This window comes from Anser cygnoides, chromosome 9 (genome assembly GCF_040182565.1).
Source record: "Anser cygnoides isolate HZ-2024a breed goose chromosome 9, Taihu_goose_T2T_genome, whole genome shotgun sequence".
In the NCBI taxonomy this organism is placed as follows: Eukaryota; Metazoa; Chordata; class Aves; order Anseriformes; family Anatidae; genus Anser; species Anser cygnoides.
Genome location: NC_089881.1, coordinates 9,333,286 through 9,353,537, shown reverse-complemented (window position 1 = coordinate 9,353,537; position 20,252 = coordinate 9,333,286). Strand labels below are relative to the sequence as shown.

Sequence of the window (20,252 nt, the reverse complement as noted above, 5' to 3'; positions counted from 1 at the left end):
GTGGGGGGGGGGCGGGGATGCCGTCACGTGACGGGGGTGCCGCTCTCCCATTGGCCGCCCGGGGGAGGGGGGAGCCGCTGCCCCCCGCGCGGGGCTTGGGACGGCCCTGAGGGACCGGCGGGGGCGGCCCCTGAGGGGCCCGGCGTGGCCCCCATCGCCCGCCTGGGGCCGGCTGCGGAGGGGGCGCCTCAGGGTGACGGGAGGGAGGCCTGAAACCTCTAGGGGCCGGGGGAGAGAGGGAAGGGCTTGTGGGAGCGCTGGGGACACGGGAGGTGAACCAGTTCGGTGACTTTTACCACAGAAGTGGCACCTGCGCCTTTACCTTTAGGAGCTGTGACGCGAATTGAGCTCCCTGCCCCAGCGCAGCACACCCGGCTGACCGCCTCCCAGCCTCCTTTCCCCTCCCCAGCAGGCCTCTTGCAAAGCTTTGGGGGCGAGGTTCCAGGTTTAACCGTCTCAGGAGTACAAAGCTGTACAAACTGCTCACATACAAAAACGCCCACGTCCTTTATTAATGTTTTCAGATGTATGTGGTACATACAGTTAACGTTACACCAGCTACAGGAAGTACTCTGCCGCAAGAGGTACTTCAGAACAAGTATCCCAGAACACCAACATGGACACACACACACGGACACTACAAAAATCACTTTGAAATGATTTCCCCCCCCCATTTTTTTTTTCCTCTTTGTTTCTCAAATTGACAGCTAGGACTTGTGAACCATGGGAGATTCTGAACGTGGCAGATCTCCCAGCGCGGTGGCACTGGCTTAAGAAGGCTACTTCGGACACTGGAAGGTCAGAAGAACAAGAACTGAACGGGGTCACTGAAAGCAGTGTCACTCTCAGTGCTTCAGAGCAGGGCTGTCTGGGTTTGGTTCTTCTTGATGTCTCCTGCAGAATCTACTACAGCTGTTCACGCACCCGGTGGATACTTAACCCCTAAGTTGCAGCACAGAAGGAAAGCACTGTCCACCACACACTGCAGCACTAGTTCCAATTAGTAGGCACTGACACATCAGGAGGGTTAAACAAATGGGACCGCAAAAATTAAAAAAAAAAAAAAAAAAAAAAGGATGAGCCTGAGAGAAAGTGTTGTTCATTATGACAGATCACTGACAATCCCTTCAGGTCACGAGGCTTCACGTGTCCACCTGTTGCCAGCTGTTCCCTAAACTCATCCGTTTTATTCAGATGCTCTTCTGCTCTTCTTAGAAATAAACCCAAACTACAAAAGGTTCCAACTCCATTCTGTACACGTTCTCCATTTCCAGAGTCATTATTCTGGCTTTAGACCTTCTCCTTTCGCTTTAATTTGGATACCTTCTTGACAGTTCCGTTCTTGTTTAGAAGCTTCAGAACACGATCCTTGTGATCCAAGACCTTCAGCATCGAGTCTCGAGCCTCATTGATTTGATCCATCACAAGTTTACACCTCTGCATATTCCCCTGAAATGAAATACTACCGTCATTAACAGCATCCAGTCTAAACAATCGCTCTTCCTTTTGTAACACCACCTTTAACCGATGATGCTTCAAACACAGAAAGAGTACCTCTCTGATTTATTTATTTATTTCAAGCCAGCTTTAGCACTCATTAAACACAGCAGGATATTTTGTAATTAAGGCTAGAACAATTCTTTTGGGCTGAGAGGCCACGGGAACCTACCTGTATGAGTTCATTGATTCGATGCAAGTCATCATCAGTCGCTGCCTTTTTCTTGGGAATGAGTCCCTCCTGTAGGGCAGTCAGCCTCTCATACACGTCATGCTCCAGGTTGGTCTAAAAGACATTAGCACTTCATGAAAAGGTTCGCCACTAGGCCAGAAAACGTTTGCCCACATTAAGAAATCTACACAGAGATGACGATAATCTGTTCCCCTCTCAGCTGCTCATGTTAGTAATTCAGAAGATGGAGCCTCTGATGTCAAGTGTGGCACTATTCATTCGTACTAACATCCTATTTACAGGATTGCTCCACTTCTGAACAAGTATGGAACCTAACCAGAACTGTTTCCCCTCTCTCTCACAATACTATTCCAGGAATGCAGAGGTTTTGGGGAGTTTGGTGCTAGAATGCAGAGCACCTACCTCACCCCCAACCTGAAACAGAAGCATCCAGGAATGTGGATCAGTGCTGCCTCCTCAGATCAGCCGCACCATCCCAAACAGACGCTTCTTCAGACCTGTGCATCAGCAGGAGGGAGTTGCCAATTTTGATCATCTGTACAAAATACATCAGCTCTTATGTCTGGAGCAAAATCAACACTAAGTTTCCAAGCCACTTATGCCACATTCCTGAGAAAGGGGAAAGCGCATCCCACTCCCTTTGGGCACTACACACCAGCTTATGGTATCCCAGTGTCAGATGAGCATGTACTGAGTTTGTAAAAACACCCTGTCTTACACAACTCCGTGTTCCCCCGTGCTGTAGGTAGCAGGCGAGTCCCCTTCACCTACCAGCTGTAGCAGCTGTGCCGCACAGAGATGGACCTTCCACCCTTGTGCACGACAGGATACACCCTTCTGATTGGCAATCTCCTGTAGCATTGCTTTCTTCTCTTCTGTCACCAAGAAATGCAAACTTCGGTTACTCAAATTTCACAAATTCACCAGGCCTCTGTTCTCAAACAAAAACTTTAGCCTAGCTTCTGCTTTTTACACGTCCTAGTAAGCAGAAATAAGCAACATTTTGATTGGGGCAGGAAAATAGCTGCCCACCTGCCCCATATCTGAAGGCTGCTCTCGCTCTTTAACAGGTTAAATGTATTTCCAGAATTTTTCTTTTCACTGTTGAGGAGTGTTTTCCTTTTTTTTCAAAAATGTAGCACTGTTTCAAGTATCCTATATGGCAGAGTGAGTGGTCCATCCCATCCCACTGAAATACATATCCACTCCCTCCTTGATGTCTTTAGACAGTTGCAAAAAAGACATCTACTTAAAGAGTCTAAGGTGAGCTAAACAGCCTAAAAAACCGTATCTGATCTCAATTTTCCTCTTAATAGAGCAAAAGAGATTTAAAAGCCCACAAGGCCCATCTGTTAGTTCAAAACACTTGTTACGCAAAACCTAGATTTTTTTTTTATTAAATTGGCAGGTTTGTTAGGTAGTAAGATCTGAAAACTAAACCAGAGCGTATCACCATAGCATATCATTTAAGAATTCCTTTCTTTAGTAAGTTTCTATCCTTCTAAATAAATACATTTCTCAATAAACGTACGATCTTAGACAATTAGACAAAATTGTCTAATTCTATATAGGGTCCTTCCTTTCTGTCTTCCCTGTTTTGAGAGAGATTCAGGCAACAGCTAGCTAATGAAGCCATGAGCTCACTTGATCACTTGTTTTTCCCCAACTGCAAGGAAAGCAATTTCTGTGGTATTGCTCATCAATGTGGAGGAGCCAGGAGTGTTTTTCAGACACTGTCACCAAGTACGCTGAAGCCGCTCGCCCCGCACGCCTGAGTGTCCGGTCAGAGCTGCAGACTGACCTTTCACGCGGACATCGCTGTATCTCTGGAAGTGGTGGTAAGCAGCTTTCCAGGGATTGCGGTAATGACGAAGCAGTGTGATAGGCGGCCTTGGGCGCACAGGGACGTACCTCACACCCTCCTCATCTAGAAAAGCATTCAGGAATAACTGCATTATTATCGTTAGGCAGGTGAAAGCGGGAGATCAACATGACAGTAACTGCAAGAGATGAGGAAGCACTACCTCATACAAATTGATACTCTGCATTTTCAAAAAGGTTGCTTCCCCTGAACATCACTATCTAGAAAGCATTGAGGATCAGATAGTTGGATTCTGTATTAGTTACATTTTGGAAGCAGGAGAATGACAGATTGCCATGAGAAAAGGGGAAGAAAGAGTACAGACATTTGCATAGGGGAGGAAAAGAAGTCAGCAGAGATGACATTACCTATATATTCCTTTGGAGGAGACTTGCGCTTCTCTGCCTTCACCAGCAAACTTTTGGCAGTGGATTTCTCATCATCAGTACTATTTGTTTCCATCATGTCCCCTTCCTCTGTGGAGATGACATGCTGCTGCTTGCGGGGTTTCTTCCTTGGGGAGGCACCAGGTGGCAAATCGCTTGGAGGCATTGAAAGGTTGTTGGCCAGCAATGCCAAAGACGGAGAGACAGTACTTGTACTCAAAGGAGGGACTGCTGAGAAGAAAGAAAGGAAAAGAAGTCAAGCTATCAGCAGCATAAAGGTAACACTGGCATTGCCTGAATGCCATCTCCACCACTATTTGCTGTTTCAGTGCATTGTGAGGAGCGCGCATTCCACTGTAGATGCGCCTCAGCTCCACGCCTGTACAAGGGCAGATACTAAGCCAGGACCAGTCATTAGGACAATGCTTATACCCTAAGATCCTTACGGACACGGAGAAGGACATAAAGAATGAGAGCAGACAGTTCTTACTCGGTTCCTTCTTTTTCAAAACCTATGGAGTTGAATGCTACAAAAAGGAATCTGTGCTAATAGTACTGTGAAGACGACATCTTTGAATGGATGTTCAAAGCACGGATCAGTCAATAGCAAATGTGTTCCCTTTGCAATGCAAGTATAGAGTCAGATGCAGTCAACTCGGGACTGCAGTACTCTCCTCCCAAGAGTTCTCGTACTGCCAAGTCAACAGCACCGCGTCAGCAGGTTACTGCACACACCAACGGCCTCTCAGGCTGGCAGCAGAGCGGCAGGTAGCTGGAGGGAATACTCCTTGACATTTGCAGGGAAAAACTCAATCAGCCGTGACTGAGACAAATGTGCTGCATAATCCACAGCAGAATTTCTGGGATGAGATCTCTTAACCAAAATTAACTGTACTGATTTGTATTATATTGGCACTACTGATGACCGCGTTTTGAGCAAGCAATTCGCACAGACTCTTTGGAACTGGATCATTTGAACAAGAACAAATGCCGAACAGTGCCCACATTGAGTGATTTCACAGGAGGTTAAGGAGAAGGCAAAGAAGAACTCTGGGGAAAAAAAAATGCACTCACCAAGTTGCTACCCTGCAATTCTTAATATTTGAAACAGGAACCAACTCAGACATTGCAATGCCCTTTCTTCCTAGGAGTTAGAAGCTGATCTGAAGTTTCAGCTTAACTGTCAACCAAATCTTTGCTTTCTATTCCATTTACTGGGCCACTAAGACTTCATACTCTATTCATATAGCACTTCATACCTTGATCACATCGCCTAAACCATGTCCCTATTCTCTACTGGAAAGCAGTGGGAAGGGAAGACAACAGTGAGAAAGAAAGTATAAAGGAACTCTCTGACTTGTGTTATGTGCTGCCACGAAAGAGATGCAATTTTATTTTCAGGATGGTTGTGTTGAAATCCTAAGTTCTCCACTGTCTCAAGAACAAGAGAAAAAACTTGATGCTTAACAGCAACCTACCAGATACTGGTCGCATAATGTCCATGGGTTCTACTTCCTCTTTGATTTTTATCTCTGGTACTGCAGGCCCCAGGACTGCTGAAAGGGCACCGCTCATGGTGGATGGAGGAGCAGGTGCAGCCACAATTGTGGTAGAAGTCGGTGGAGCAGCTGGGACGGCTCCTGGAATGGTGGACAGAGCTGCTGCGGGCTGTGCGGTGGGGCTGGCTGCTGCGATGATCGTTGGGATGGCTGAGGGGGGCTGCTGGGAGGAAGGGGGCACCGCAATGGTGGGCTGCTCGCTGCCCTGGTTAGACACTGCCTCCATAGACACCGTGACCGGAGCGGCCATGGACACGTGAATTTCGGGTTTGGGCTTGGCACTGTGAAATTGGAAAACAAGCACAACAAAGTGAAGTTAACGGCATCGCAGTCATGGCCTTCTAGCACAAAGTGATTGAGCCAAGCCGGATTCAGACTACTTATGCTTTCCTGCGCCGGTAAATAACACCTGGCTCAGTAACGAGTGCAGTGACAGCGGAAGGTGTCATCGTCTCCAACACATTTTCTTCCCCCCTTGTACCCTCTAACCCTTTGTTTTGGATGCTGTTTTCTTCCACGCAGTGTACAAGTAAATCTCGTGACTAATTCCAGATAGCTTCCAAACACTCTAAAAAGGAGCACGACACTTTCACAGTGCAAACAAGAAGAACTTCTACCCAAAGCTGTACTGCCCCTCATCCGCTTTGTGGGAGTTCCCACTGTGGCTAGGAGTTTTAAAACGATGAGTTATAAAGCAACTGGACATGACCACTGAAACAGGGTAGAAGATCCATTTAACTTTCTTTAGGATTAAATCCCAAGAATTCTAGAAAAAATCTTTAAGGCACAGTCTTTAACACAGCATGATATTTTTTGTGTCATGTCCCTCCCACCTCTTGAAAGCTCCTAAGCACATCATTCAAAAGGTTCCTGCCTCAGCTTCACAATAGCGGAGTTACTCAAGGCTGTTCGAAGTTGTCACACGGACAAATACAAAATAAATTTCACAAGAGAACACGCTTCAATACCCAACCACCACAAGTCAAACACACACAATAAAACCGGTACAATGCAGCTGGCTGTCTTGAAGTCTTACCCAGCAGGCCTTGGTGATCCAGATGTGCTCCGCATAGTATTCTCCACACGCGTGCTAGCTACTTCAGGTGGCTGAGGTGGAATTAAGCTTTTCCGGACTGCCAGCCTGTAAGACATGGACAGATCTAAATTCCCACCCCTCTGATACAAAGATAAATACCACTGAGAGCAAAGGAATCGACCCAAAAAGCAGGAGAGGAGTTAAGCTGAGTGCAACGACACAGATATAACCGGTCTGCTACCGAAAGAGTCTCGGCTTTGAACCGAATTAGTCTTTGAGTTTTACTTTCTTTAAAGATAACAGGTTAGTTATCTGGCCCAGTCTCCCTCACATTTGGGACTCCTCCAGAAATGCCAGTCTTACTTTCATCCTGCCAGTCAGGGCACGTTACTGAGACTGCCAGGCTCCAGGTGTTGGGAAAAAAAGAGAGGTCTGGCCACATCAGTGCCCTCCACTGCTGTCACAGGTCTGAGCAAACTATCTGGAACTCCACAGCGCTCAGCCAGGCAGCTGCTTCGCTTAGTTGGACTAGGCTGTGTCAAAGCCTGACTCCAAGATCTCCAGACCCTGAACAGGGATGTTAGACAGCACAGTGCTGCATGCAGAAAAGCATTTTAGAGGCTGTTCTATCTCCTGCAGTGCTGAAAGTGAAACTGTTGTCCAAAAACAGTCAGCCTCTCAAATAGAAAAATTCTTCAGTGATCTACCTCTGCTTCTCTCATTTACGCTTCAGTTTTACAGCCTGCAGCTTTCCTGTCTTAGAAAAAGGTTTCCACCCAAATAAATAAAAAGAAAGCAATTTTAGTCTCATAGGACACATCAGTTCCCAGCATTTTCAGTTATTAGTCAGGAGGAAATGGATTGTTAATTTTAATGCTGTCTCCTGCCTCTTTATTCAGACATTTAAAAACCAAACTCTGAAAATATTTTGTGTTCTCTGGCTTAAGTTACTTCCCCCACCTTTTTTTTCCCAATCAGTTTTCACAGCAGGGTACTAATCCTGTCCTTACTACCCATCCACAGATTCTCCCAAGAAAAGCACTGAAATCAAAGCACAGATTTCTAATTTTAGTAGATTGAGCTGTTTGGATTTGAGACTTTCTGGCTTAGATTAATAAAAAACACTTTCCTTCAAAAGGTCACTTGCAAGAGCTGGAGACATCTTATTACTGAGAGTAAGAGGAAACGATAGCTTGCCCCGGGGGAGAAGAAAACACGTTTCACAGATCAGCAGGTTACTCACAACCACCGCTGACTGAATAACCTGCTAGAACTTTTCTTATCTGCAGAAAACGATTCCATTTAGCCGGACTGGATCGCACAGAAGTATCATTTGTGTGTCACCTTCAATCCCACTCACCCATCTGTAGTTGGTTTCTTCCGGAGGATGCTTGGGCGTGGGGAAGAGCCCTGGGCTGGGGCACTGGCACTGGCACTCTGGCTGTGGGTTTGAACAACTGTAGTTGCTGCAGAAGCTGTATTGAACGTGTTGCTAATAGGATTGGCTACAATGGTGGCTCCATCCGCCAAGACTACTGCTGGGGAGGACAGGCATTGACATGGGAGAGAGAACAGACAAGGAAAAGCAGCAGTTACTTAAGGAAGTGTGATGACAAAGGAGGCGCCTGCAGAGCACACGCTGTCTGTGCTCCTTTGACTCCCTCAATCTTTAACAGCAGTGCTTTCACACTACTTCGTGACCAGTACCTTCACTATAAGCAATTTGGTAACTAGACCAGCTGCCAGGTAGAAGGAAAATACCCGGTCTCACAGCTGTTGCTACAGAAATGTATCGTCCCGAAGAAACAGAAATTGCTACGGAGATCACCAACACAGGTGGGTCAACTGGCTAACACTCCTGGCAACTGGACAACTCCTGGCCAACGTGGCAACTTGTAGGTGAGCACTGTGAGCTGTGTTTGTGTTCTGACCTTCCGCCAAAGCCCGCCCGGCCAACCAGCTGGTGCTGAGCACCTGGGCAGCTGCATGCGACACCTCCACCGGCACAGCAAACAGCGCACGGCTTGGCTGCCGTGTTCCCTTGCTTCAGCAAGTCACCGGGACTTCGTCAGGCCGATCATTTTTCATGAAGTATGTTTTCATCACAGTCCAAGACCAATTTACAGACCGCTGAAGGCACCTAGCCATGTTTTAATTGCTCGTGTGATCTAACGCACAGCTGGAGCAGTTCAGTAAGCATCATCTACTCTTAAATGGCTCTCCCCACAGGGCCTTATTGAAGGAACCATTTAAGCTCAGGCACTGCCATTCTTTTTCCTGCTGAAATAACCTATCCAACCCCCTCCGCAGCTCTCCCTGGTGCGCTTCGGAAAGAATGCCATTCCCTGAGGTAAGAAGTGTTCTCCAGGGGAGCACTGGGACGCACGCACTTTGCACCTGCCCTGGGACGCAGACCCTGCCGGGGCGGTTACAGACCATGGGGTCACGTCCCGCCGCCTGGGGGCTCGCTGGGCTGGAGGCTCGGTGCTGTGGACACTCACCCGAGGTCTTGGGGTCGGCCTGGGGCTGCTGGGCGCCGATTGGTGCTGGCTGCAGTCCCTGCGTGCCGATCGGTGCAGCTGGGTGCAGTCCCTGCGTGCCGATCGGCGCCGGCTGGATCCCCTGTGCGCCAATCGGTGCTGGCTGGATCCCTTGGGCGCCGATTGGCGCCGGCTGGATGCCCTGGATGTGCCGGGCGTGAGAGGCGTCCACGGTCATCAGCTGCATGGGGTTGAGGTGCACGGTGGAGGCCACCCCGACGCCAGTCTGAGCCGTGATGGCCGAGTTGGGCGCCTGGGCGGACACTGCGAGCAGCAACACAGACACCTCGTCACTCCAACCGCGGGTTGCTGTGGTTCCCCCCCCCGCCCACTTTCACTCCAGTATTTACTCTCAAAGACTATTTTTCTTTTAAAAAAAAATAAATAGTTTGCCAACCTGCTTGAAGCAGTAGTAAATTTGAGAGTGGACAGGTCAGGTTGTCTGCCAGAAGAATTTAAAATTACTGTTTATTTTCATTCCGTATTGCAAGAGAGAAAAGATCGACTTTAAAGTTAAGTTGAAGTTACATTTCCATACCCAGTCTCAGAAATCTGTGTACTATTCTTGCTCACTACAGCATTTATTAACTTTTTTACGCAAGGCTTTATAAGTATCAATACTTGGTGTTTTCCCAGCTTAAATTAGAAGTCAAAATCAGTTTTAGAAAGAAACCATCTTTTCAAAAGATGGTCTTTCACAGAGCTAACTGCATCATTTAGAAGACCAACACTGACTGTACAAAAGCAAGTGGAGAAGACAGAGACTCAAGTGTAAGTACCTTAAAATGAGGCCTACTTCTCTCTCTCCTTTCCCCGGCCACATAAACAAAGCAATTTTCCTTTGTGCAGCTGGACAAACTTCTGAACTTGAGTACAATCCTATCTGACTCAGAACAGGGCTTGCAATTATAGGCTGGATCTCACAGCTAAAACGATTGTGGAATCTTTGCGGCAGAACAGCGTTCCCAGTGATGCGCCTGCCTTGGAAGTTCCATTCATTTATTTGGATTTCCAGCTCTGAGCAGCTACAATTCCATCTTTCCAGATCTACTGAGGGGCATACTGCTGCGCTCCTCCCCGGGGGCACTTAGCAGTGATGTTGGGCTACCTGCAGCTCCTGGATCTCCAGAGTTTCAGTTACAGAACAGCAATGCAATTTCTACAGCAGCACAGTAAAATCAAGTGCTAACTTGCTAACAGCGGGCTTGCCTGCAAACAACAGCGAACCTTCTCACCACAGACCAAGCTGGTTTTGTCACAGGATTTCAACAAGAAGTTCTTGTGCTAACAAGTCACTCTAAAAACAGCTGTCAAAAGCCTGAAATACAGCACCAGGTCCCTGAACGTGGCTTCTCTGTATTAATTCTGTTCGTAGTACATGTTACGTGAAACAATTGTTGCAGGACTGTCTATCCAACAAAATCATTTTTGAGACTATGTAAACACAACCAAGCCCTTGGAAAGCCCGGGATCTTCTCAACATCCTTCCTCAAAATAGCACAGCAGTACTCCTCAGAGCTCAGTGATCTTAGCAAGTCTGCTCTATGCTTTTAAGTCCTCCAGTGGCTGCCTCAGCAGGGGTTCATGTCCCTCCTGACACTCAGACTTCTCCACTTTGAGGTGTCATCAGTTACTGCCCTAATTAGTACTGTCATCTGATGCTTCCAACCAATTTGATAAACAAAATGTCTCTGTCAGTGAGCTACGTCATCTTTTTAGAAGTCAGTATTATCCTGTCATTGGCCCAATATGCTAGCAGTAGCGAAACTCCTGACAGCCGGCTTTGAGGGCTTGCACAATGTCCCTGTGGCAACACTGACACTCCTCCGACATCTGTCCTTGCTGCCTGATGCCCTGCAGCACACTGCTGTACTCCCTCCTACCAGCTGAGTGTAGGAGAAATGCAAAAAAGCTTTCATCAGGGGCTCTGTAAGCACTCAGTCACCGCTACCAACACCAAGTAGCGCCCCTCACCTGCATATCCTCCTTTAAAACAACTCCAGCCAAAGCGCAGGAAGGTACAGAGAGGCCCCCCGTCCCTATCACAAGTCATTTAATCATCCTGAAGCCCACCTCAAATCCAGACAGGACTTATAGTCAAGACTTGCAACTGTACTTTCAGTGACGATTTCCAACCTCAATGACAAAGAACAGGCCGCAGTACTGCACCAATTCCCTGTGCATACTTCCCCATTCAGCAAATGGGATCTGCAGCCTCCATGTCCTTCCAACTCCCCTCTGTACCGGTCAAGGGTAATGTGCTACCAGCAGACACATATACTCCATAAAAATCCAGATTATGGATTGTGGGAATTACCATATCATAGAGAACTCTCCTAAGCCACTCAGTAAGGTAGAAGTGCTTCAAGCTTTGTCTCAGGCAAGTAATTTAAGTTTGGAATGACTATATAGGCAAAAACATGTATAATGTGAGCCAACCTGCAAACTACTGCACCAGTTCAAACCTGTTAATTGCCTAGTTCTTTTAAATAGAACACAACTGCTTGCAGTCCAACTTGTTTTCTCCATTTTTGGTTTATGTTTCTCAAACTACGTATTTAAAGATAAGGGAATGACGATGCATATAGAGCTCATCTGTTTTGGAGGAGTTGAACTGGTTTTGATCTGTGAAATCAGATCAAGAGAGGCAAAATATCTGGATATCAAATGTGAAAATCCTGGGAAAATGATTATTAGCTGTGCTTAGTAAGCCTCTGAAGTAGTTCAATACTCCTTGCCTATGTTTTCCCTTCAGCCAACAAGAAGTCAAAGACTTTGTGACAAGCTGTCAGAGTCAAGCACACAAACCTCGTAGCTGCTTCCATCCCTAATGCTTGCACGTGAACTAACAACCCACCGAAGCCTCGGCTCGCCCCAGAGCTCCTCTTACCTGGATACTGGCGAATGGTGGACACAGAGCTGGTGATGGGGGTATAGGTGTGTGCAGTCAGAGGATAGGCAGAGGGCGGGTATGTTGGTAAGAAGTACTGGAACTGGACAGGCACCGACTGCCTGTAGGCAACAAAGAGAACAAGCATCACACACACCATTTCAACCGTTCATCTTCAACCCCTGCCTTGGGGCCACTCCCTAAGCTTTGTAATCTCATCTGTCATAAGCTATCAAGTATATTAACTCTCATGATTAATTCAAAACTGCTAAATCCCTCGCAGGTTTTCAAAACCACATGTTTTTTTTTTTTGTATATCCTAACCCAGAAAAGCAGCAAGGCACTCAGAATCTACTCACACTCCCTGGTTCATAGAAATGTTATCCCCTCACCTGTTGTCATTCCTGGTTTCCATTGCTACTGGGTTTGGAGACGCCCGGTGACTAGAGAGGGGTATGAGGTTACTCCTTTCTGCTGTATAGTCAGACTGGATGCGGGGAGAAGTATGCGTGATTTGCTGAGGAACCACTTTAGCTGTGCAAAGACAAACATGTAATCAGTGAACAGTCAAAGGAAAAGTTGGTACAGACACTGCAAAGTTGAGACTAGGTCTCTTAAAAAAAAAAAAAACAAACACCCAACCCTGCTCCCAAGGTACCCCCTCTCCCCAGTATTGTCCTATCCACAGTGATGACAAATTTCCTCAATAGGAAGAATGAACATGGGAAACTAAGTAAATCCACCTCATTCCCCCCACCCCCAACTGATTTGTACCAGAATTCAAGGACATTATAAATGCATATGTAACTTTTATTTGGTAGAAGGTTGAGTTACTCCAGAACTCAATTGAAGTTATATTTTGTTCTTAAACAATCAGCTCTATCCTTTCTGCTGTCAAGAACTTATTTATCTAAGTTTTCAAAGCAAAGCTTGACAGAGACCAAGGGAAATGAGAAAAAAGGTAGGCAAGTATACATAGAGGCAAAGAAAAGAGAGAAAACACCTACGAAAGCTTAACACTGGTGTATCAAGATGGAACTTCACTCCTTGGAAATTTACAGCAGGGAAAGATATTAAAAAGTTTCAAGAGAACAAGAACATAAGGAGGTGGGCAGGAGAACGGAGGAGATGAACAACGGAAGCTTAAGCAGTTCTGTTGGAAACATCTCAGGCAGATTCTACATCTGGGCAAATAATTTCCACATTTTTAGACTTGAGCTGTTTTACCCTCAAGTGAAGGCGTTAACACAACCTGACTGGGCTATACCCTATTGCCTCCAAAAGCATAGGAAGCAACTTGCAAAAATCATCTAAGAAAGCTATACTCTATCACCAAGCAGCTTCAACTCCTAGTACATACAATGCAGGTTCTGAAATGCCAAAAGACCCAACTTTGTCTAAAAATTCAATTAAGCTAATGAGCCATTTTATTACTTATTCCTCCTAGAGCATCTATTTCTTCCTGGTGTTAAAAAACAAAAGCTGTGCCACAGCAGACCTGTTAATTAGCTTCTCCCAGCTTGTACTGATTTTCTTCCCCTCCTTAATTTGCCAATATACACAAACACTGATAACGTAAACAGTAAAATTGAAGCATTAGTTACACGGTCTTCTTGGAACCAAAATCACTCACCAACTGGGATGTTTGAGGTTGTGACAGCTGTAGCATGGGAAGAATGGGAGGGCATTGTCATGGTGACAATAGTGCTTGTAGGTGCTTGGGTGTGAGAAACAGAACCTAAGAAAGAATAAAAACACAACATACGAGATGTCTCTATGGAGCCCAATCACACAAGTATATCTATACCCAAATAAAGAGGGCAAAAAACCCAACCTGGACAACCCCCTGAAGAATTCAGGAATTTATCTCCTGAACAATGACCATGCACATCCAAATTTTGTCTTTACCATAAAGAAAGATTCCCTCAACACTAACTAGGGTCCATCTTCAATGAGGAAAAACAACAACTCCCTCACAATAGCATCATGAGAACTCACCAGCTGTGGTTGCTGAAGCAATGGTATTTGTTGCTAAAATAGGCGCCACTGTTGCTGCTGCCACTGGAGTACCAGTACTGAAAATGGTTTTCTATTTAAAAAAAAAAGAAAAAAAAGCTTCAAGTTAAGAGACCAGTATGTTTTTAATATTTAAGCCTTAAGACTTAATATTTACTTAGATTGGAATCACATTGCACTGACTGTAAAGAACGTGAAATTTCTAACCCGATACTCTTTTCCCAAATTTAATCTTATCCAGCCAAATGTAAATGAAAGATGCCTGAAAGCAGCCCAAGGGCTTCCCCCCTCCTCTTCCAGTCTACCTGGGCCATGGTGTGGAGCTGTGGCTTCTGCGTTCCGATAGCCGGGTGAGACGGTAGCGTAATGCGAGTCGCCGTGTCCCGCGGCTGCGTGGGCCGCTGAATACTGATAGCTGCAGAAGGCGGGTGCTGCTGGATAGACAGCGTGGGTCGGCTGGAGAGAAAGAGAAACAATCATGAAGACAGCCCTGTGGACACTGAATCCGAAAGACAAAGTGCAGTGACACCTGGCTTTGTTCTCCTCCTCACTGAGAGCAGTGCTGCTATCAGATTCATGGCAAAGCGACACAAAACTCAAACTACCCTGTTCTGTCATCACGCATCCACCCTAAGTAGCTCTGTAAAAAGAGCTTTTTCTGTCAGGGATGCTTTACAACATTTGTGTGTCATTTTTCACTGTGTCTTCATAAAGAAGATGGGCTGAATTAACCACAACTTCTAAAAGAGAAATTCTGCTTTCCAGGAAGCAGCAGCTCACAACTGATTTGTTAAGCCTTTTCTTTCTTGTAAGGCAGAGCAACAGTTCACGTTTATAGTAATTTTTATTCACAGAACTGAAAGCATTCACGCTGTGCAAGCATTACTATTTTTGTATTGTATCATCCCACATCCAGAGAATAATCAGCTTGTGATGACTAACACGTTTCCTCTTCCTGCAGCCTCTGTAAAGTTAGAGCACTGTAGGTTTCAAAGAATTTGCCTTCAGCATCTTTACCTGAGGGTTGACTCTGTAGCATGTGCTGCTGTTGTAGTTATGACAGGGGACTGAGCTCTTGTGGCTGAGACAGTTGCCACCACAGCAGGAGGAATAGTGCTTGAAGTCGTCACAGGCGGACGAGACTACAAAAACAAATACAAAAGAGAGATCAGAAAAGAAATTCTACAATTTAGAGAGTAACTCGGAATTACTTGACTAAAACTGCATTTTCTAGATTGTATCACTCAGTTTTGGCATTCTAAGATGTTTCCAGTCTTTCTGATTTGATCTGCAAGCTCCTTACAAGATCCATTTTGCTTTTTAAAACACGTACACCAGAGGGAATCAGTGACCAGATATGTATGAATATAATGCAGAACTTTTGAGTGTTTGTAGGAGAAAAAAACAAAGGTCAGTTCCCTTCAGAATGGAAATAAACCCTGTACTAAGTATAGTCACGAAGTCAAAGACGATTACGTTGGGGTCCTTACTGAAATCATGAAGTAAAGATATTTGACCCTTGATCCTTACCTTGAACACTAGTACTACTGCAGAGAGAAGATACCTACATTTTTTCCTTACACACGTAAATAAGCTGAGATACACAGCAGCGTATTAAGATGATTTTCTATTCTACATCAATACATTTATTTAAGAATAACCCTCATCTGCATAACACATTCGGCCTTTCAGAGTCTAAATCTTGTGTAGATCTATAGTAAGTCGTCTTCTCAATTTGTAAGCACATTGCAAACAGTTAGACAGACAAGGACGTCTAGTACCAACTCTACAAAGGAAATAAAACCACACGACTAATGCAACTTTTTCACTGCTTGCTTTCAGAAATTGATATATGAAAGACTGAATTGGAAGAGCTGACAATAGCCTCATCCCAGGAAACACACAATGACAGGTTCTGCATCACAAATAGGTGCCAGGAAGAATTCGGAGCAGGTGGCTAGTGTTCTGCAGAGCTGCCTGGCTGCTACCTGCCTGGATTGGTTGATGAATGATGTGCTGAACCGCTGGCTGAGCTGTAGCTGCGTTTGGCAACTGTGAAGCTGGTCTCAGGACTGTAGTTACTTTAGAACTGGACATCACTGCAGCAGCCGCTGCACCTGGGAAACAAAGTGTGTTAAAATACCAGATACCCAAATGGCTCCCCTGCGACTGCAGAGACAGGCTCCTACGTTAGCTGCTACGTATTCCAGTTTGAACATATTTCAGTTCAGATGACTTTGGTTTACAAATACGACTTGCAACAAAAATACTCGAGATCCACAAAAGTATGTGGGAAGGGCAGGCACTTTGAGTGAATTGTGTTTGTTAGTGCTTCTCATTCCCCTATAATAACCTCATATTGTAAATCTGATCTTCTTCTATTCCAAGCTATGGAAATTAGTACAAATAATTTGAACAGCTTGATTAGTGGGCTAGTGTGTAAATAAGCCTAATACCCGATACTAACAACAATCTTCCTGCATCTACTGAAGTTCAGAAGAAAAATACATGCACAATAAATAGAAGGAAAACAAAACAACAAGAACAAAAAAAAGGCTTGTAAACCTGCAACAGGACAGAACTGTGGTTTATTTGTCTATGGTTTGCTGACTGCTGATCATACAAAATAGCTCTGAAAGGTAAGTGGCCTTGAAATCATTTTATTGACTGGACTGCATAGCTTCCGTAAGAGTCCCTAATTTAAATTATTACCTCAAAAGGTAGTATTCAAGCTGAGAGAAAGAGAGCAGGAGCAAAGAAAATATGCTAAATGAAAATAAAAACTTTGTGTTTCTTGTCACATAAGAATCAGGTGAACAAGAATATGTTTTAGTTCAGCTACGAATACATTTTGTATTTAATATGAAAGGAAATAAAAATATAAATGGTACTTTGAAATCAGATCAGTTTAAACTTGAACTGGAAATCCAACCCATAAGCCTTTGAAAAGTAAAACTGATCAGAAATCAGAGAGTGTGCTGAGCACAGAGCTTCTTTTAAGGGGCTGATCTGTTTTCTAAGCCATAGCAACCAAAATCCTGGGAGACAGGAGCCTGCCGTTAGCATCAGCACTAAACCCGAGGGCAAACAAACGCACACAAAGTACCAGCATGCGCAACTGCATTCATGAAAGATCCAGTGTCAGGTGGGTACAAGAACATGCTTCAGAACTTTAACTACTCAGGTGCCACTGAGAAGTGGTGGGTCACAGGTGAGCAACGCTTACTACCAAGAGCGTGACGTTTTGCACAACAGCCCACTCTATACCAACGCGTGTTTTTCCCTATTTCCCTAGCATTCACTATTAACAGCACAGAAGTAGAGTAACTCAAGTGCTGCCACCTGCCAGCATTTTAGAAACTGTCACATACTGCTGCCTTAAATGACTGAAGGCAACATAATGCTTAAAAGGCCAGCAGTTGCCTCAGGTCCTGTTTATGCTAGCAGCCTTAACAGCTGGAATACTGGCTGTGTTAGCAGCAAGGAGAATTTCAGAGAAGGCCAGGTGCACTGCCCCCAAGAGGCCCCGCACAGACGGCAGCGACAGCACAGCTGGATCTTTACCTCGGGGCAGGTGAGAAGCTCCAATGTGTAGCGGAGGCCCAGGAGCGCTACTTCTGATGATAGACATCTGTACATTGGTAGCCATGATATGGTGCAAGTTACTGGGATGGCCCTGCAGAGTTAAAGAGAAAGAAATCCAGAATAAGCTATAAGCTGCATTAATGAAAATTAATGGCCACGCTAACAGCATTACCATATAGAGAACCAAACACAGAAATGAGATTTTGCAGAAATACATGGTGTAGAGAGGTTACATGCATTACAAGTGAGCAGAGAAACAGTGAGATGTTTCTATGGGATGAAACTAAAGACGGCTGACGCTGTTTATGGAAGATGTCCACATTTTGGAGACCTATTTTTCTGGTTGGCACATGGATGACAGTCAGCAGTCACGCACACGTCAACCTGAGAGATGTCCGTTCAGTCATTAGTGACTCTTAAGGCACAGACTCATACCGCCTTGCTATTAAAGGCAAAAGAATAGTGGCACCCTGGCAAATGCTGCAACAAATTAATTCTATTTTTTAATAAGGCTGGACTTCCTATGGATATCCATGAAGATAACAGCCCATTCTTAGCCAGCCAAACTCAAATCCACTTAAGGGTACTTTGCAACAAAGCCCTGAGACTTCAGAGGGTTAGTGATGAGCTTTCTGGCACACCAGCTTTAAATTACAAGGACTGGCTCTGCACTCAAAGTTAGAAGGGGAAAAAAAAATCTAAATCGTTATCCACACACCTCCATCCCCCCAAATTCTGTCTCTAGCGGTTTAGTAAGAACACACTGCAAAACTGAACTGCTCACCGATATCTTCTGGTCTGCTCTCAGGAAAGCTAAAGAACGCTGCAGTAATGAACCCCAACAGGTTGCCTATACTGTGAATGCTCCAAGTAACAGGGAAGCAGCAGGAGCTTTTGAGGAAAGAGTCAGCTGCGTTAACAGCTTTTGGATAGGTTTCTGCTATTGCAGCCTCACTGTGCTATGTCAGTCAGATGGTTACAACAAATCAGCAGCTTTCTAAAGAGCTAGCGCTAACTGAGGCTGAGGTTTAGTGCTCCAAGCACAACTGATCAACAACTAGTGGCCACTGAATGGGGAAGTCTGCCTGCTGCCTTCCCTCCTGCTGCAAGAGCCCTGCTTTTAGCATTGATCTGACCTTGCAGCGAGCTGGAACAGAAGGAACAGACCTGTTGTCCACTGATTGTTGCCACAGGAATTGTCGGAGCCTGCGGGATGTTGCTCTCCATGGTGACAGTGACTTGTCCAGGAACCTTTGTGGGAGCCGAGAGAGTGGAGGGTGGAGCAGGAGCAATGGGCCGGCTGGGCATAGTGGGCTTCAAGGGAGGCTGCAAGAAACACCAAGGCAGGAGCGTTGGCAACTCCAAGTGACAGCTCGGTGTTGAAAAGAACATTTCTGTGAGCGACAGCCTGGAGAGAAAGCCTGCTTTGCCCAAGGATAAGCATAGTCAGGTGTTTGAAAAATACAGATGTTGTCTGTTTAAAGCCACTCCATTTTCACATGGGACAAAGGGAAAGAGTAAGAACCGAGAGCAGCGAGGCTCTTGCTATGACTTACATTTATATGTTATACCCAGCACTTCAGTAATTAAATACAGAAATACTGCCGCAGCTATCTCAGAATTACCGGAAGGGAAGAAATAAACCAGAACCCAGCTCCCCTTTCCCATCTCAAACGCGCTTCCTCCCCGCGCCCCCGTTACCTTCATGAGCCCGTCGGAGAAGGAGAGGGGCACGGCGGGGCTCAGGTGCGCCGGCGGCGCCGTGACGGTCACCGGGGCTCCGGGCGGGACCGGGTGGTGCTGCGCCAGCATCTGCACCTGCGGGTAGGGCCGCACCACCACCGGCTCCTGCTTCTCCTCCCGGGCGGGCAGCGGCGCCCCGGCGCCCAGGTGCTCCCTGGGGGCGGCTTCCGCGTCGCGGCCGGGCTCATCGCCCGCTGCGGGAGAGAGGGGGCTGAGGGAACGGCGGGGAGACAAACACCGCCCCGCCCCGCCTCCCGAGCACCCCGGGCGGGCACCGCGGGCACGGGGCCGCGCCCCGCCGAGCCTCCTCCCCCCCCCCCCCCCGCCCCCGGCCCTCCCCGTACCTGTGCCCGGGGTCCCGACGAGCCCCGCGGGGCCGCTGGCGGGGCTGGGCGGCGGCGCTGGTCCCAGGGCTGCGGGCGGCGCTCCCGAGCGGGGGAACTGCTGCGAGCTCATGGCCGCCTGCGGGCACCGCTCCGTTACCGTTACGGCGCGCGCTGCGTCACGGCCCCGCCCCCCCCGAACCATCGCCCCCCCCCCCCCTCCGCGCCCCGACTGGCCCCGCCCCCCCGCGCCGCCCGGCGGAGCCCGGATGTTCCCGGAGGGGGGCCGGGGCGGGAGCCGGGGCCGGGGCCGCCCGCACCCCCCGCCCGGCCTGGGGCTGCGCGGCACGGCACGGCCTAGCCTGGCCCGGCCCCGCTCGGCGCGGCACGGCCCCGCTCCCCGGCCCCACTCCCCGGCCCCATCCCCGCCCGCAGCACCGCCGTCGGCCGTGGGCTCGCCCCGGCCCCGGCCCCGGCCCTCCGGTCCCCCCGCGCCTCCGGTCCCCCCGCGCCCCCGGCCGCCCCCCGCCGCCCCACCTGGCCCCGCTCCGCGCCGCGGCCCCGCCGCCACCGAGCCCCGAGCTTCGCTTCCGCCGCCGCCGCCGCCCTCGGCCGATTGGCTG

General features: G+C 47.3%; 1 protein-coding gene across 6 annotated transcripts; it reads right to left on the bottom strand.

The window, feature by feature from the left end:
• Window positions 1–483: 483 nt before the first annotated feature.
• SAP130 (Sin3A associated protein 130) lies at window positions 484–20,248 on the bottom strand. 6 transcript variants are annotated; one of them, XR_010833652.1, is made up of 22 exons: window positions 20,167–20,248; window positions 19,651–19,768; window positions 19,265–19,500; window positions 18,731–18,889; window positions 17,543–17,654; window positions 15,971–16,095; window positions 14,996–15,120; window positions 14,284–14,434; window positions 13,961–14,051; window positions 13,596–13,700; window positions 12,355–12,496; window positions 11,963–12,084; window positions 9,034–9,336; window positions 7,893–8,070; window positions 6,533–6,637; window positions 5,416–5,777; window positions 3,920–4,168; window positions 3,492–3,617; window positions 2,462–2,565; window positions 2,093–2,225; window positions 1,670–1,783; window positions 1,425–1,449 (listed from the first exon to the last, which is right to left on the bottom strand). XR_010833652.1 is itself a non-coding variant. In XM_067002635.1 (21 exons), the coding sequence occupies exons 2-21, from the start codon at window positions 19,760–19,762 to the stop codon at window positions 1,291–1,293; spliced, it is 3,180 nt and encodes a 1,059-aa protein (XP_066858736.1). In that variant the 5' UTR covers window positions 19,763–19,768; window positions 20,167–20,248; the 3' UTR covers window positions 484–1,290. The 6 variants fall into 6 exon arrangements, 4 of the variants coding, with proteins under 4 accessions (XP_066858736.1, XP_066858738.1, XP_066858737.1 ...); XR_010833653.1 differs by having other exon boundaries at window positions 1,432–1,449; window positions 2,093–2,187; XM_067002635.1 differs by lacking the exon at window positions 2,093–2,225 and having other exon boundaries at window positions 484–1,449.
• Between the last annotated feature and the right edge of the window lie 4 nt (window positions 20,249–20,252).

Coding starts and splice junctions, on each gene's coding strand:
- SAP130 (XM_067002635.1), bottom strand. CDS start 19,762: ATGAGCTCGCAGCAGTTCCCCCGCTCGGGAGCGCCGCCCGCAGCCCTG. Junction 2,566..3,491: donor CAGCGATGTCCGCGTGAAAG/GTCAGTCTGCAG, acceptor TCTTGGTGACAG/AAGAGAAGAAAGCAATGCTA. Junction 1,784..2,461: donor CGGCACAGCTGCTACAGCTG/GTAGGTGAAGGG, acceptor AATGTCTTTTAG/ACCAACCTGGAGCATGACGT.